This window comes from Chiloscyllium plagiosum, unplaced genomic scaffold, assembly GCF_037043375.1.
Source record: "Chiloscyllium plagiosum isolate Xiang-an unplaced genomic scaffold, Cpla_swu_hap1 HiC_scaffold_25, whole genome shotgun sequence".
Classification (NCBI taxonomy): Eukaryota; Metazoa; Chordata; class Chondrichthyes; order Orectolobiformes; family Hemiscylliidae; genus Chiloscyllium; species Chiloscyllium plagiosum.
This window is the reverse complement of record NW_028270163.1, coordinates 54,378,816-54,396,811: the sequence shown is the minus strand read 5'-3', so window position 1 is coordinate 54,396,811 and position 17,996 is coordinate 54,378,816. Positions and strand designations below refer to the sequence as shown.

Here is a 17,996-nt window from a genome sequence, read left to right as displayed (position 1 = left end):
AAGGAGGTTGTATATAAATATTCCTTAACACTAATTTCTAGAATATTAATTCTTGCATTCTGGATGAGGCAATAAGCCACTGTTAGAACCCACTGGCATTATATCAAAGAACAGCAGGAGGGTTGTCAATGTTCTGGACAATAATTATCTCTCCACTATGGAAATAAAACCTGATGATCTGATTACCACTATCTGTACGCAAATTTTTAAAATTCACTCATTGGATGTGGGTGTCACTGGCTCCTACATTACAACAGTAACTACATTTCAAGGTACCTGATTACTAATAAAGCACTTTGGCATGTATTGATGTCATGAAATGCAAATATTTTCTAAACCTGTATATACAAAACAGAACTATTGTTTGCTGCAGGTGTCATCTTCCCCTTCTCCAGCGACACAGGAATTATAATGCCCCATGAAACATTCTGTTATTTAGGTCCATAAGTAATTCTGTGATCTCCAATGCCATTTCCAACTGAATGGTTATTTTAATCCTTTCTGGAGTTAACTGACACATGATGTTCCACGTGTCTTCCAGGGAAAAACACATTTACACAATAAACAGTATGGTTGCAAAGGCAAGAAAAAGTTCTCTAGTTAAGCTAAGCAAAAGCATTATAAGGAAAGGAGCAGAAAGGCAGCAAAGAACACAAGGGAGGTGAACATGAAGGGGTGATGAACATTGTTGTGAGGGAGTGATGAACATTGCTGTGAGAGGATGATGAACATTGCTGTGAGGGGGTGATGAACATTGTTGTGAGGGGGTGGTGAACATTGCTGTGAGAGAGTGGTGAACATTGTTGTGAGGGGATGATGAACATTGCTGAGGGGGGTAATGAATATTGTTGTGAGGGGTTGATGTACATTGTTGTGAGGGGATAATGAACATTGCTGTGAGGGGGGTGATGAACATTGTTGTGAGGGGGTGGTGAACATTGCTGTGAGGGGATGATGAACATTGCTGTGAGGGGGTGATGAACATTGTTGTGAGGGGGTGGCGAACATTGCTGTGAGAGGGTGATGAACATTGTTGTGAGGGGATGATAAACATTGCGGAGTAGGGGTGATGAACGTTGCGGAGTAGGGGTTGGTGAACATTGCTGAGAGGGTGTGATGAATATTGCTGTGAGGGGGGTGGTGAACGCTGCTGTGAGGGGGGTGGTGAACACTGCTGTGAGGGAGTGATGAACATTACTGTGAGAGGGTGATGAACATTGTTGTGAGGGGTTAATGTACATTGTTGTGAGGGGTTGATGTACATTGTTTTTAGGGGGTGATGAACATTGCTGAGAGGGGGGTGAAGAATATTGCTGAGAGGGGTGATGTACGTTGCTGTGAGGGGGTGATGAACATTGCCGAGAGGGAGTGTGACATTGCTAAGAGGAGGTTATGAACATTGCTAAGAGATGGCGATGAGCTTTATTAAAATTGGGTGATGAATGTTGCTGAGAGGAGGTTGTGAACATTGCTGAGGGGATGTGGTCAACATTGTTGAGTGGAGGTTGATGACCATTGCTGAGATGAAGGTCATGAACATTGCTGAGAGGGGGTGATGAATATTGCTGTGAGGGGGTGATGAATAATGCTGTGAGGGGATGGTAAATATTGCCGACAGGGGGTGATGAACATTGCTGTGAGAGGGTGTTGAACATTGCTGTGAGGGGGTGATGAACATTGCTGTGAGGGGATGATGAACATTGCTGTGAGCAGGTTATGATCATTACTGTGAGGGGCTGATGAACATTGCTGAGAGGGGGTGATGAACATTGTTGTGAGGGGGTGATGAATATTGCTGTGAGGGGGAGATGGACATTAGTGAGAGGGGGTGATGAATATTGCTGATAGGGGGTGATGAATATTGCATAGAGGGGGCAATATACATTGTTGTGAGGGAGCGATGAACATTGATGTGAGGGGGTGATGAACATTGCTGAGATGGCGTTGTGAACGTTGCTGAGAGGGGAAGACGAACATTGCTGTGATGGGATGATTAACAATGCTGTGAGGGGGTGATGAATATTGTCAAACAGCAGTGATAAACATTGCTGTGAGGAGACGATGAACTTTGCTGTGAGGATATGTGAACATTGTTGTGAGGGGGCGGTGATTATTGCCGAGAGGGGATGATGAACATTGCTGTGAGGGGATGACGAACATTGCTGTGAGGGGGTGATGAACATTGCTGCGAGGGGATGATGAACATTGCTGTGAGGAGGTGATGAACATTGCTGTGAGGGGGTGTTGAACATTGATGTAAGGGGGTGATGAGCATTGCTGTTAGGGGATGGTGAACATTGCTATGAGGGGGTGATGAACATTGCTGTGAGGGGGTGTTGAACATTGCTGTGAGGGGGTGATGAACATTGCTGTGAGGGGATTATGAACATTGCTGTGAGGGGGTGATGTACATTGCTGTGAGGGGATGATGAATATTGTCGAACGGCGGTGATAAACATTGCTGTGAGGAGACGATGAACTTTGGTGTGAGGGGTTGGTGAACATTGTTGTGAGGGAGTGATGAATGTTGCTGAGAGGGGATGATGAACATTGCTGTGAGGGGGTGATGAACATTGCCGAGAGGGAGTGGTGAACATTGCTGTGAGGGGGTGTTGAACATTGATGTGAGGGGGTGATGAACATTGCTGTTAGGGGATGGTGAACATTGCTATGAGGGGGTGATGAACATTGTTGTGAGGGGGTGTTGAACATTGCTGTGAGGGGGTGATGAACATTGCTGTGAGGGGATTATGAACATTGCTGTGAGGGGGTGATGTACATTGCTGTGAGGGGATGATGAATATTGTCGAACAGCGGTGATAAACATTGCTGTGAGGAGATGATGAACTTTGGTGTGAGGGGTTGGTGAACATTGTTGTGAGGGAGTGATGAATGTTGCCGAGAGGGGATGATGAACATTGCTGTGAGAGGATGATAAATATTGCTGACAGGGGGTGATGAACATTGCTGTGAGGGGTTTATGAACATTGTTGTGAGGGTGTGATGAACATTGCTGTGAGGGGGTGATGTACATTGCTGTGAGGGGGTGATGAACATTGCTGTGAGGGGGTGATGAACATTGCTGTGAGGGGATGATGAACATTGTTGTGAGGGGCTGATGTTCATTGCTGTGAGGGGGTGAAGAATATTGCTGAGAGGGGGTGAGGAACATTTACGAACAGGGGCAATGAACATTACAGTGAGGGTTGGTAAAGATTGTTGAGAGGGGATGAGGAACATTTCCGAACAGGGGCAATGAACATTGCTGTGAGGTGGTGATGAACATTGCCGAGAGGGAGTGGTGAACGTTGCTGAGAGGGGATGATGAACATTGCTTTGAAGGGGTGATGAACATTGCTGTGAGGGGGTGATGAACATTGCTGTGAGAGGATGATAAATATTGCTGAGAGGGGATGATGAACATTGCTTTGAAGGGGTGATGAACATTGTTGTGAGGGGTGATGTACATTGCTGTAAGGGGTTGATAAATATTGCTGAGAGGGGGTGATGAAAATTGCTGAGAGGGGATGATGAATATTACTGTGAGAGGGTGATGAATCTTTCCAAGAGGGGGTGATGAATCTTTCCAAGAGGGGGTGATGAACATTGCTGTGAGAGGGTGATGAACATTGTTGTGAGGGGATGAGGAACATTGCGGAGTAGGGGTGATGAACATTGCAATGAGGGGTTGGTGAACATTGCTGAGAGGGGGTGATGAATATTGCTGTGAGGGGGGTGGTGTACACTGCTGTGAGAGGGTGATGAACATTGTTGTGAGGGGTTGATGTATATTGTTGTGAGGGGATGATGTACATTGCTGAGAGGGGGTGAAGAATATTGCTGAGAGGGGTGATGTACGTTCCTGAGAGAGGGTGATAAACATTGCTGAGAGGATGTGGTGAACATTGTTGAGAGGGGGTGAAGAATATTGCTGAGAGAGGGTGATGTACGTTGCTGTGAGGGGGTGATGAACATTGCTGAGAAGGGGTGATGAACATTGTCTAGTGTTGTTGATGAACGTGGCCAAGTGGGGGTGATGAACGTTGCTGAGTGGAGTTGGTGAATATTGCCGAGTGGTGATGATGAACATTACCTTGAGGTGATGATGAATATGGCTGAGAGGGAGTGATGGACATTGCTGAATGGTGATGATAAATATGGCCACGCAGGAGTAGTGGATATTGCTACATGGTGATGATGAACATGGCCAAGAGGGGGTGATGGACATTGCTGAGCAGTGATGATGAAAATGGCCGAGCGGGGGTGGTGGACATTGCTGAGTGGTGATGATGAAAATGGCTGAGTGGGGGTGGTGGACATTGCTGAATGGTGATGATGAACATGGCCAAGCGGGGATGATGGACATTGCTGAATGGTGATGATGAACATGGCCAAGCGGGGATGATGGACATTGTTGAGCAGGAGTGATGGACATTGATGAGTGGTGATGATGAAAATGGCCGAGCGGAGTGATGGACATTGCCAAACAGTGATGATGAAAATGGTCGAGCAGGGATGATGAACATGGCCGAGTGGGCATGATGGACATTGCCGAGCGGTGATGATGAAAATGGTCGACATGGGGTGGTGGACATTGCCTAGAGAGAATGATAAGCATTGCTTTAAGGGGTAGAGGAGGTGATGAACTTTGCTTGGGGCAGGGAGTCAACAATGCCAAGGTTTTGAAGTTTGTGCATTACTTGGAGGTGGGTTGGCTGAACATTGCTGTGATGCTTTGACATTTCAGCTGATTTAGAATTATGCAGGCTTTATATCTGTTTTGAAAAGCTCTATGCAAATTCTCAAAACACAGAAAGCAAGCACACAGGTGCAGAAGGTAATCGGGAAGGTTAATTTAATGTTGGTCCTTATTTTAAGAGGCTAGAGTATAAAAGTAGGAAAATTTTACTGCAACTGTACAAAGGCAGTTGAGACCACATCTGGAGTACTCTGAGCAGTTTTGGTACCCCTATTTACGAAAAGAAGTTGTTTCATTGGAGGCAGTCCATAGAACACCTACTAGGAAGATTCCCATATGGAGGGGTTGTCTTATGAGCAAAGATTTAACAGGTTGAGCCTCTACTTATTTAGAATTTAGAAGAATATGAGGTGATCTCAGTGAAACATATAGGCTTGTTAAGGGGCTTGGCAAGGGTAAATGCTGAAAAGATGTTTCGTCCCATGGGAGAATCTAGGACCAGAGGGCATATTTCAGAAATAAAGGGTGCCAATTTAAGACTGAGTTAAGGAGGAACTTATTCTTGCAGAGGGATGAGTGTCTTTGGAACTTTTTGCCACAGAGAGCTGTGAGTGCAGAGTCCTTGTATATATTTGAGGATGAGATAGATCAATACTTGATCAGTAGAGGAACCAAGGATAATAGGGAAAGGGTGGGAAATGGACAGTTGGATAAGCCATTATCCTACTGAATGGCAAAGCAAGCTTGAAGGACCCCAACAGCCTACTCCTGTTCCTATTTCCTACAGTCTTATAAATCTGTGTGAAAACCAGGGTAGGAACAGGATAAAGAGCCTTCTGGCCATTTGATCCCACCATTGATAGAATTGGAGAGCAATCTTGGCAGAGTAAACTGGCAAACAGAAGTTTAAAATTTCCACTTAAGTATTAAGGATGCGCACACGTCAGGACTTTCTCAGGATCCTGACACAGATCAATGCCATACGTTGCATTACAGGCCTCTCCAAATTGGAAGATTTGGGCTTACATTTCTGTGGTAGTGAAAACATTTTGTGTCAAGATAATTAATCTCTAGGAGTTAATTGCACACTTTTACTGCTTCTCCCTCCATTTCATTTTTACTCCCATGCACTGTTCACCATGAGCTTTAGGACAAAGTACAGAGCTGTTTGCTTTAGAGGATACTTATAGATGAACAGCTTCAATACAAAAGCTCAAATCGGACAAAATAAACATCCATTACCTCCCCTCAAAATAGATGCATATTTATGCCCTGCCAACAAATTTGGAAAATAAAAGAAGAATGAAGTTGTCTCCTTTATTTTGCAGGGGTGCATCTGATGTGGAATGTTTTCAGAATGTATTCTGTTTGGGTGCCACTGCTTCTGAATCAGCTTGAAAGGAATTTTGTTGGATACTTCTGCTGGAAGACTTACATTGTTACCACTAACTCTTGGATTTGTTCCATCATTTAGAATCATCAAATTCATGCAGTCAGCAAAAATATTATAACATTCCTAGGTTGACCCATAAAGTATATATATTATAACACATATGCATGTTCACAGTTGTTGAGTAAGAAAGACCATTCATTTTATTATGATAAAATATAATGTGTACTATGCTACAAGACAGTGCCGTGACTGCCACTGTTTAAAATTTATACCCATGAAGGGACAGAAGATATGGTTGCCAAATTAACAATGACACAAAGATAGGAAGTAAGGTAAGTTGCAAAAATATATTGATACATTAAATGAGTAGGCAAAGACACATGACAAGTAGAGTATAATGTTGGAAAATGTGAAATTGTCCATCTTGGTAGTAAAAATAAAAAAAAATTAAATAGTGAGAGATTGCAAAACTCTGAGATGCAGATGGACCCGAGTGAACTTGAGCATGAATCACAAAACATGAGTATATAGAACACTAAGTAATAAGGAAAGCTAATAGGATTTTTAAAAATTCATTCACAAGTTGTGGATGTCACTGTCTAGGCCAGCATTTATTGTCCATTTCTAATTGCCCCAGAGGGCAGTTAGGAGTCAACCACATTGCTGTGGGCCTGCAGTCACAAGTAGACCAGACCAGGTAAGGATGAGAGATTTCTTTCCCTAAAGTTGAACAGGCAAGGTTTAGATCCTAGGGGCAAATTGATTGAAACAATTGAAATCCCGAGGAATCTTGACAGGGTAGATGTAGAGCTAGGGAGTCACTGTTTAAAAATTAGGGGGCGCCAATTTTCAACTGAAAATGGATAAATTTTCTCTTCCTCAGAGGATGGAATGTATTTGCAACGCTTGTCCTGAAAAGATGGTGGAAACAGTCCTTGAATACTTTTAAGGCAGGAGTAGTTATAATCTTGTTAAGCAAGAAGTTGAAAGATTATTCAGAGTAGTTGGGAATGTGGATTTGAGGCTACAATCTAATCAGCCATGATCTAATTGAATGGCATAGCAAACTTGAAGGGCTGCCCTTGATTTGTACAATTGTAACTGCAGGCCATAACAGTCTCCAAATTCACTTGCCTCAAACAAACAAGTCTTTCACAAGGAATAGAAGTTAAAGAGGCAAGCTAATGTGTAACAAAATATTTTTGGAAATGCACTGACCAACTATAAAGCGACTCAATTACTTTTGAAAGATGTGTGATGTGAATAATATATTGGAAAACACATCTTTTAGTAGCCACATTTCCTTTCTAAATTTCCTTTTATTGTATTTTGATATATTTTATCCTCCATTCTTTAATGTCCTGACATATGTTTTTAATTGCTTGGTTTGTTACATACATGGTGCTTCATGTGAGGATAAAAGGAAGAGATTTTTACTTTTATGGATGGTAAATTAATACACATGGACAATGGAAGTGATCTGGAGGTCTTAATTGAAAATAAATTGAAGTTAACTCCAAAATGTTTGGTGGCATCGTAAGAAGCAATTAGATATTACAGCAACTGAATAGGTCAATTTTGAGACAAATGTACTGTTATAAAGTCTTTTATAAATCATTAGTACAGTTAGATTACTGTTGAAAAGTGTGGCACTGGAAAAGCAAAGCAGGTCAGGCAACATCAGCAACACGCCCTTTATCAGAAATGTGATGGGGGTTTGCTGAGAGATAAATAGGAGGGTGGTGTGAGGTCGGGGCCAAGGTAACTGGGAAGGTGATAGGTAGATACAGGTGAGGGTGACAGCTCAGAGGGGAAGGTGGAGCAGATAGTTGGGAAGGAAGATGAACAGGTAGGTCAGTTCAAGAGGGCAGTGCTGAGTTGGAGGGTTGGATCTGGGATGAGGTGGGGAGAGGGGAGATGAATAAACTGGTGAAGTCGATGTTGATGCCGTGTGGTTGGAGGGTTCGAAAGCAGTAGATGAGGCATTCTTCCTCCAGTCGTCGGGTGGGTTGAACTTGGCGGTGGAGGAGGCCCAGGACCTGCATGTCCTTGGATGGCATGGGAGGAGGAGTTGAAGTGGTCAGCCACAGGACGGTGGGGTTGTTTGGTGCAAGTGTCCCAGAGATGTTCCCTGAAATGTTTCGCGAGTTGGTGTCCTGTCTCCCCAGTGCAGAGAAGATCACATTTGGAGCAACGGACATAGTAGATGAGGTGTTTGAAAGTCTGTGGTGGATCTGGAAGGATCCTTTGAGGCCTTGAACAGAGGTGAGGAGGGAGACGTGGGCGCAGGTTTTACATCTCTTACATTAGCAAGGGAAGGTGCCAGGAATGGAGTGTGGGTTGGTGAGGGATCTGGACCTAACGAAGGAGTCATGGAGAGAATGGTCTCTGCGGAATGCTGATAGGGGTGGGGAGGGAAATATATCTCTGATGGTGGGTCTGATTGTAGCTGGCAGAAATGGCGGAGGATATTGCATCGTATCTGGAAATTAGTGGGGTGGAAGGTGAGGACCGGGGGGGGGTCTAGCCTTGTTGCGGTTGGATGGATGGGGTTCAAGGGTGGAGATGCAGAAAGTGGAAGAGATACACTGGAGGGCATTGTTGATCACGTGGGAGGGGAAATTGCGGTCCTTGAAGAAGGATGCCCATCTGGGATATCCTGGAGTGGATTTGCTCCTCATGGGAGCAGATAAAGCAGAGGTGGAGGAACTGGAAGTAAGGAATGGTGTTTTTACAGGAGAGAGGATGGGAGGAGGTCTAGTGTAGGTAGCTGTGGGGGTCCATGGGTTTGAAGTAGATATCTGTGTTGATTTCTGTGCCTAGTTTTGGCTGACCTAATACCACAAGTTACTGAGAGAATATAGAAATGAGCAGTCCAAATAATGAAGATCTCAAAGAAACTTGAACAAGAGGAGAGATCATATACATTGGTCACATTCTCAATGCAAAAGAGGACAGAGAGAGAGAGAGAGAGAGAGGCATATGGTACCTGTTGTTAGGATTCTAAAGGAACTAGAAAGTAAAACAATTTCATTTTGTTCAGAGCAGTAGGACCAGAAGACATGACCTACACTCAAAGGTCACTAAGTTTAAAAACTACTTCCAATCCTATTACAGTTTACATAAACTTGGAGTTCTACCTAAGCTGCCAGGATTCCTATCAAATGCTTCCCAGCCAATTTGGTACTTTTGAGTAAATTGGGAAAAAAAAGGCATTCTGAATTCTGTTTCTTTTCACTGGGTTTACAGGTTAGTATGATAAACATTCCTTTAAGGGCCCATTTGCCTATTCTCTCAATTAACACTATTAAACAGGAGATTAATGACCAGTTAATCTGCTGTTTGATAGTGTTAATTGAGAGAATAGGCAAATGACCAGATTAACTGGTCATTAATCTCAATATTGGAAAAGAGGGGCTGCTGGGTTTATGTTTGTAACTGTTATTACATTACATGTGATAATCATTTACGTCAAACACTCTGACTTGTCTTTATGTGACTCTAAGTCAATATGATATATAATGTAAGGATTATTATTATACATGATTAGGACATATGATCCCAGAACAGTCCTGTATTTTTCCCTCTGGATGTGGAATTTCTCACCAGTACATGGTCACCAGACACTGGTCAAGGCTAAGAACATATCAGTCTCATCCTAACAAAATAAGTTAAATGGGAATTAACTTCTTTACTGTTTTTGAAGTGCTTGTGAAATTGGTTGACCATTCCCTTTCTCTCCGTCAAACTAAATATACAGTGTATTTAAATTTTTGGATATCCTTCAGTTCTAAGTTCTGCTAAAGAGTCACACCCAAAACATTTTTTCTTTACAGATGCTAATGGAACTGCTGTGTATTTTTAATACTTTTTCTTTTCATCTGTAGTGGGAGTGACAGGAAGCCTCAGGCTAGAACTTGTGACCTCCCAATCAGGCTTTTGTTACGTCTCCTTAAATGACAGGCCCAAAACTATTTTTGTGGTATGGTTTTCTTTAAACAGAATCAAGATTATTAACAGAACAGAAACGTGTTAAGAGAGAGGTCAAGAATTAAAAAAAAAAATTATGTTGATTTTTAACAGCATTATCTGTAGACTGGAATAAAGAAGCAAACATGACTGATGGTGGTAAAGGGCATTATGTACCTAACAGGTGAAGATAAAACAAGGAGGACAATCATCAGTATACTGCAAGAAAACGCAGCATATTTAAACCCCTACCCCTGACATGTTCAGATGTGGGTTGGATTTGCAAAAAAATGTAAATCTGACTGTAATTTACTGCGACTGCAGCTGCTTTTGATTTAACATGGATTGGCGAAATGATCATCTCTGAAGAGGTGGGTCAATAAAAGAAGAACTTACATTTCTTTTGCACCTTTCTTGACCTCAGGATGTTCCAAAGTGCTTTAAAGCCAACAAAATATTTTTGAAGAGTAGTCACCGTTATAATATTAGATGATATAGGTTTGATATAGGTTTAGATATCAGAGAGGGGACTGTGATATACTTGAATGAATAAGCATTGGGAGGGAGGAGATATTAGCAATTTTAGCAAGCTTTAAAGTTGATAAATTCACAGGCCTAAAATGAGATGTATCCCAGGCTATTATGGGAGGCAAGGATGTAGATTGAAAGGGCTTTGACATTCATTTTCAAATCCTCTTTGGCCACAGAAGAGTGCTTCATGTGTGGAATGAACTTCCAGAGAAAGTGATGGATATGTGTACAGTTACAATGTTTAAAAAACATTTAAATAAGCACATGAATAAGAAATGTTGGCAGGGGTAATGGGCAAGGTGCAGACAGCTTGACTAGTTTAGATTGGGATTATGGTCAGCATGGACTGGTTGACTGCAGGGACTGTTTTCCTGTTGTACGACTCTGTGACTGGAGGATAGTTATTGTGTACTATTATTCAAGAGTGGTAATGTAAAGCAGGAAACTATAGGCCTTTAGTAGAATAACTATTGCAGAAAACTTCTGAGGGCAAGAATTAAGCTTCACTTGGAGAGGGAAGGTTTAATTGAGGATAGTTAGCATGGCTTTGTTCACGGCAGATCATCAGGAATCTTCACGACAGATTCCTGAAGAAGGGCTCCTGCCCGAAACGTTGATTCTCCTGCTCTTTGGATGCTGCCTGACCTGCTGCGCTTTTCCAGCAACACATTTTCAGCTCACGGCAGATCATGTCTAACAATTTTGATTGAATTTTCCAAGAAGTTGACGAGGTATGAGATGAGGGTAGTGCAGTTGATGTGATTTATATGCACTTCAGTAATGCTTTTGACAAGGTCTTGCATAGCAGACTTGCTAAGAAGTTAAGAGCTCATATGATCCAGAGCAATTGGCAAATTGAATCCAAAATTGGCTTTGTGACAGGAAGCAGAGAGTGATGGTCAAAAGGTGTTTTTGTGGCTGAAATGTGTCCAGCAGCATACAACAATGTTTAGTGCTGGGCCCCTTGCTGTTTGTTCTGTACATTAGTGATCCTGACATAAATGTAGGAGATACTGGTAGGATGTAGGATTAGTAATTTTGCAGATGACACAAAAATTGGTGGTCAAATGGGCTGAATAGTGGCAAATGGAACATAATTCGGAAAAGTATGAAGTGATGTATTTTTGGAGGACCTGATGTGGGGATAGAGTGAGGATGTGAATCTGGGTGGGATGTTCTTTGAAAGGCCTAAAGGCCTCTTTCTGCACTGTTGAGATTCTATGATTCTTGATGGCAGCAGGACAGGTAGATAAGAAGGCATTTGGGATATTTGCCTTTATCAGTCAAGACAGTAAATACAAGAGCAAGGAGGACACGATTATTAAGGCCACAGGTGGAGTACAGTGTGCAGTACTGGCGGCCCACTATAGGAAGGATCTGATTGCATCTGAAAGAATGCAGAGGAGATTTACCAGGACGTTGCCTGGGCTGGAGTGTTTCAGTAATGAAGAGAGACTAGACAGACTGAGCATGTTTTCCTTAGAGTAGAGAAAGCTGACAGGATCCTGATTGAGGCGTAAATAGTTCTGAGGGGCCTAGACAGGTAGAGAAGGAGAAATGTCTACCCAGCAGAGAGGTCAAGAACCAGAAGACATAGTTTTAAGTTAAGGAGCTGAAGATTTAGAGGAAATTTGAGGAAAACATTTTTCACCCAGAACATTATGGGTATCTAGAATTCACTGTCTGTAAGCATGGTAGAGGGAGAAAGTGAAGACTAGAGATGCTGGAGAGTCAGAGTTGAAAAGTGTGGAGCTGGAAAAGTACAGCAGGTCAGGCAGCATCTGAAGGGCAGGAGAGTTGATGTTTTGGGCAATGAAATTCCTGATGAAGGGCTTATGCCCAAAATGTCGACTCTCCTGCTCCTCAGAATATGCCTGACCTGAAAGGGTGGTAGAGACAGGAATCTGCAAAACATTTAAGAAGTATTTAGATAAGCACTTGAAACACCACAACATACAAGACTCTGGGGCGCATGTTGGAAAATGGGATTAGAGTAGATGGATGTTTAATGACTAGTGGTTATGTAGGAAGCTCCCGCAAACAGCAGTATGATAATGACCTGTTTCTGTGATGTTCATTGAGAGATAAATATTGACCTATGATGACTCCCTTGCTTTTCTTTACAATAATGCCACAGGACCTTTTTACCTGTGCTGTCGGCGTCATTCAATAGGAAAATAAATTAAAATGTTGGCTAATTTGACCTATGTCATTAGTTTGATATCAGAAAGCACATTGATGTTGCACATCATTTCTTTATTGCCCGATAATATTTAGGATCTGGAATACACAATGGATTCCATTGTGGCTTTCAAAAGAAAATTGGATAATTACCGGAAGAGAAAGTTTGCAGGGAAAAGATGGAAGAGTGAGACAAGGTGAGTTGCTCTTGCAGAAAGCCACACAGACAGAATAGAAAATGGTTTCTTTCTGTGCTGCAATCATTGTGAAATTACGGGTGGCTAATTCAGAGCAACATGGCTACAATGGGCAGTTACACTTATTGGTAGTGTATTTTCAGATTTTTCACAGTATTCTAAGCTTTTATAACAAAACAAACAGAATTATCTTCCATTTGTTCCCGAGAATATCTTAAAGGAATTCTTTATTAATATATACAGACATTAATTTCTTATCAGGAACAGGAACTACTGTCACAGAGTTGGATATATTTTGACTGCCTTACACTGTAAAACTTGCTTTTCTTAGTAATCTCCTCTCAGATTTGCTTCAAGGTGATTTGAAGTGCTTGAAGGTCAAATAATATGCTGGGTGAGCTTTAGATCTCTCCCATTTCACAAAGATTTATAGCCACAATGGAAAGGGAATATTCAGTTGCCTTCAGCTATACTACAGAATAATAATACTGAAATGTTGAATGCTTAGTTATCACAAAGCTTCTTGGCAAAAAAAGTTTTGGATTTAGACTTGCATTTATAATAGTTAATGATTTAAGATGTGATTTCTACATAAGCTAGCCTTTTCCCAATGAAGCTTCATTTCTGTCCAACGTTCAATGGATCACCAGCTCATAATTTAAAAAAATTTCTAATAATTCACTCCAGTTGTCTCCTGCTATACTCTCAAAGTGCTGGGTGACAGTTTACACAGGGTCTGACAAGTATTGAGTATTATTCACTCGAGGCCAGAAAATGATTTATGGAAGTTAGTTTCTCCCATGTCCCTACCACAACCCAGGTCTTGTCATCATATTTAAATATATGTATCTTGCCCCATCTTCCTAATTGAAAATCAGAAAGGTGAATTGCATTGATTCTGCTACAACTCTTGAGATTAGCTAAATCTACATAGTGCTGGGGAATTAAACCTGCTACCCAACTCCCCATTCACTACAAACTCACCAATCCCACAGCTACCTGGAGTATATACACCTTTACATCCTGCTTCCTATAAAGACTCCATTCCATTTTCCCAGTTTTTCCGTCTCCATTGCATCTGTTTCAATGAAGCCAAATACTATAAGGGGACCTCCGAAATGTCCACCTTCTTCCTCAACTGACATTCTCCACCACTGTAGTTGACAGGCCCTCAACATGTCCAATCCATTGCCCGCACTTCAGCCCCCACCCCTTCTCTTCCCTCCCACAACAGCAATTGTTTCTCCCTAGTCTTCACTTATCACCCCACCAGCATAAAGGAGCATTTGTTGCCATTTCTACCAGCACCAGACACAAATTCCTCTCCCCTCCCTTACTAGCCTACCACAGGAACTCTCCCCACCTTGCTTTACTCTTTCTCTACTTCCTATGTCTCTCACACCACAATGGCATCTTCCCATACAATCACAGAAGATGCAATACTTGCCTGTTTACATCCTCATTCTTCACTATCCAAGGTCTCAGACACACATTCCAGGTGAAGCACAGCACACTTCACTCAATCTAGTTTACTGTATTTGCTGCTCACAATGTGGTCTCCTCTACATTTGAAAGACAAAACACAGACTTGGTTATTGCTTTGCAGAACAGTTACGTTCTGTCCACAAAAATAATTCTGAGCTTTGGTTGCCTGCCGCTCAATACACCATCTTGTTCCCTAACCAACATTTCTGTCTCAGGCCTGTTGCGGTATTCCAGTGAACCATGGTGCAAGCTAGAAAATAGCATATCATTTTCAGCTTGTGAACCCTATCGCCTTCAGGACTCAATGTTGAGTTCAATAATTTTACAGCCTGAGCACCTTCTCCCATGTCCCTACCACAACCCAGGTCTTGTCATCATATGGGCTCTACTATAACCAATTCAGTCAGCCACTAATGGTCCCAATTAGCAGTTATTCATTCTCCACAGCTGACCCGTTACCTTTGTCTACGCAACTTGTGTTCTTTCTCACTGAGCTCCTTCTCTACCGATCGTTTACTCCTCCTCCCTCCCAGACCCCCATCCCATCTTCAGCATGCGTACCAACTGTTTCCTTGCCACAATCAGTTCGAAAGACTCGAAATGCTAACTCTGTTTTCCCTACACAGATACTGCCAGACCTGCTGGTTAAAATATTACAGCTTTGTGAATATGCAATGGAAATGCATAACTGTAGCCTCACCAATCAGCGTAAAGTGTGTTTGGAGAAGGCTTTTTCTGTGCTGAAGTGTCAGTTATTTTGAAAAAAAAGATTTGCTAATTTAAAGCCTTTAGTCTTGTGTCAATCTGAATTCTGTAGTTCTAGGAAATTACTACTTTCTTTGTGTGCCATGATTTTAAGTTTAATTGGATTGATAATCATTGTAGGTGCTGTTGACTTGTTCTAATTATGCTTCTGTTAAATCCACAAACCCCATACATTTCCAAAGGTGACACCATCACTCCATAAATGTGTTTGCGAGAATGAAAAGGTAGCCCTGAGAATAAAAAAAAGACCTCCAAACAAAAAGGAAATATTTTCTGCTCTGTCAAGGAGGGTCAGAACTTGGAATGTTAACTCGTCTGTTGCATTCTATTTCCACAGTTACTAACTGAGTTGTTGAGAATTCCCAGTACTTTCTGTTTTTGATTCAGGTTCCCAGCATCTGCAGCTTTTGGCTGTTGGTTCCAAAATGCACGAACAAAGTTTGGTCCAGGAAGGAGGCAATGAGATAGAGTTATGTGACAATTGCAGGTCATGCTAGAAGCTGATCCTGTCTGAGTAGTCTGCAGCTGATGAACAGCAAGATCAAAGCCAGTCCTTTGGATACACTGTTGGTGTCTACGTGAGTAAATGAAGAGAAGTCATTGGCAGCCTTTATCAGTCCTGAACTGAGAACCACAAGAAGGCAGAGGTAAATAATATTTCAGTGAATCTCATGAGAAAGCTAGCTGGCTCTGAAGTACTATCTGCCTGGCTAGATGTATGAAACTTGTTCTGACCCAATACAATCAGATAAGATGGTGCTCCCAACAACATTTGTAATGTAAGAGAAACACAAATGTGTTAAAAAAACCCTTTGATTACCTTGATACTTCTATCATTATCTCTAATCAACAGCCTCTTCTCATCTGCACATCTTCCCACAGTTTCTTGGAGCTGTCTCTCTGCAGCCAGCTGCTGTCGGCTGTTCTCTTCCCTTAAGGATGTAATAGTAGTCTGAAGTTCAGCTACAGTCTGAAAAGAAAACAATAACTGAAAATCCCAGTTGCTTAAACATGACTATTTGCTTAGTTTGAAAATGCTTTGAAGCGTGATAATAGCTGTGAAAATATTTGAAACTGTATTTATCAGCTGCCAAATGCAGAGAATATTCAAACTTTCTCAGGATCTTTAATTGGCATGGAATTTTGTCTTAGGCACAGCAGATAAAAACAAGCATGTTGCTGCATTTTTGTTTGTCTACTGTGTTCCGTAATATTCTAGATCAACAGGTGTGACATGTATTGAGTTGGCCAAAAATGTAGATATTCATGCAGCACCATGATAGACACAGTTACTTTCACTGGCTTTAGTCTGAGGAGAAATTGGTTAGCCTCATCACATAATAAAATTAGAACATATATGAAAATCATATCGCTAAAATCTTAAAAATTGTCAGGAATGTTAATATATGAATATTTAACACACTTGTACCAAGCTTCTCTCTGTACTGCTTTAACAACGGCATTTTCCTATCTGTTAAGGACCCAACAACAGACCTTAATCCCAACTGCATTGGATAGCACCAGTGCAATCCTTTTCTCCTTGTGCTCATCACAGAAAGTGTTGTTAGTGTATCCCATGTAAGCAATAAGCAAACCTAATTTGGTATGGATGAGGAGTAAAACCTACTCTACTTAGTTTAAAAGTTCACAATTTCCCATACTAGCAATTTCAGAGTCCCCCTCTCGGAGCAAAACTACTAATTTAGTACTAATTTGTGCCAAATTCTGAATAATTTTACACTGAACTCACTAAAAGCTGGGCAAAGAATGCTAACGTTATAATTTAGGATCCTTCTGCAATGGAAGGAGAGCTTTGTCATGTGCTCAGTGGGTTCAATTATTGTTTAATCTATAATATCAGATAAACAGAATCATAGAAATTTAAAAAAAACTCTGATGAGCTATTTCTTTTGACTTAGTACCTAGGAATGTGGGCAAAACATAAAACAACCTAGAAGATATCTCCAATTTCTGTATACCAGCTGACTATACAACAGCAGTCCAATTGTTTGATAAGCATGTCAGCAAGCTACAGTAGCTTTGTTCTAAATTAAATTAGTATCTGTGAAAGGACAATAGGTCTTTTATTTTTTTGTCGAACATTAGAGATGAAGATCAGTCTCAATTACTTATACAGATACTTCTTAATGGCCAGATAATTAAGGTACTAACATTTCTAACATTCATGTAGACAAGATGTTCATAGTAGTTTTCTAATGGCTCATCTACTTTCGTCATGACCATGTGCCAAAGGCAAATGAGCCAACATAAGACATCTACTCATAGATTGCATATTTAAGTTGTAGAAATGATTAGCATCTTAATTGTCTGACCTTTGAGAAGAACTAGTACAAGTAAGTGAGCTTGCTTCAACATTAAGGGTGAAGTCAAATGCTAACGGAATGGCACTGCTAGCTGAATGGGCTTTATGGAGTCTTCAACACAATAACACTTCATCAAAGATCCAGTCAAAAGCTGCTGAAAGATTAATATAGTGGATGAAATTAAATGTTTTGAAACAGCTTGGCTATTTAATTATAAAACTGCTAGTTACCTGCAGTATTTTCTGCTTTTCTTAAATGACCTACCTGCACATAAACTTGACTAAAGGTTTTAGTCTGAAGATTTAGTCTGTGTCATATATATTGATAACTGAGTTATTGATTGCCCAACCAAAGGAAATGGAATTTCTCAATTCATTCTACCATCTACAATCTATATTCAATCATTCATTCTCTAAAAACTCTTCTTAATCTAAAATTATTCAATGAAATCT

General features: G+C 41.2%; 1 protein-coding gene across 1 annotated transcript in view; it reads right to left on the bottom strand.

Annotated features, from left to right (window-relative positions):
- Positions 1 to 17,996, bottom strand: part of cep112 (centrosomal protein 112) — a 557,597-nt gene that overhangs the window by 62,679 nt on the left and 476,922 nt on the right. Inside the window, exon 23 of the mRNA XM_088000744.1 lies at positions 16,041 to 16,190. Within this exon, the coding sequence (XP_087856870.1) occupies positions 16,041 to 16,190 (150 nt within the window). The remainder of the gene's footprint in view (positions 1 to 16,040; positions 16,191 to 17,996) is intronic.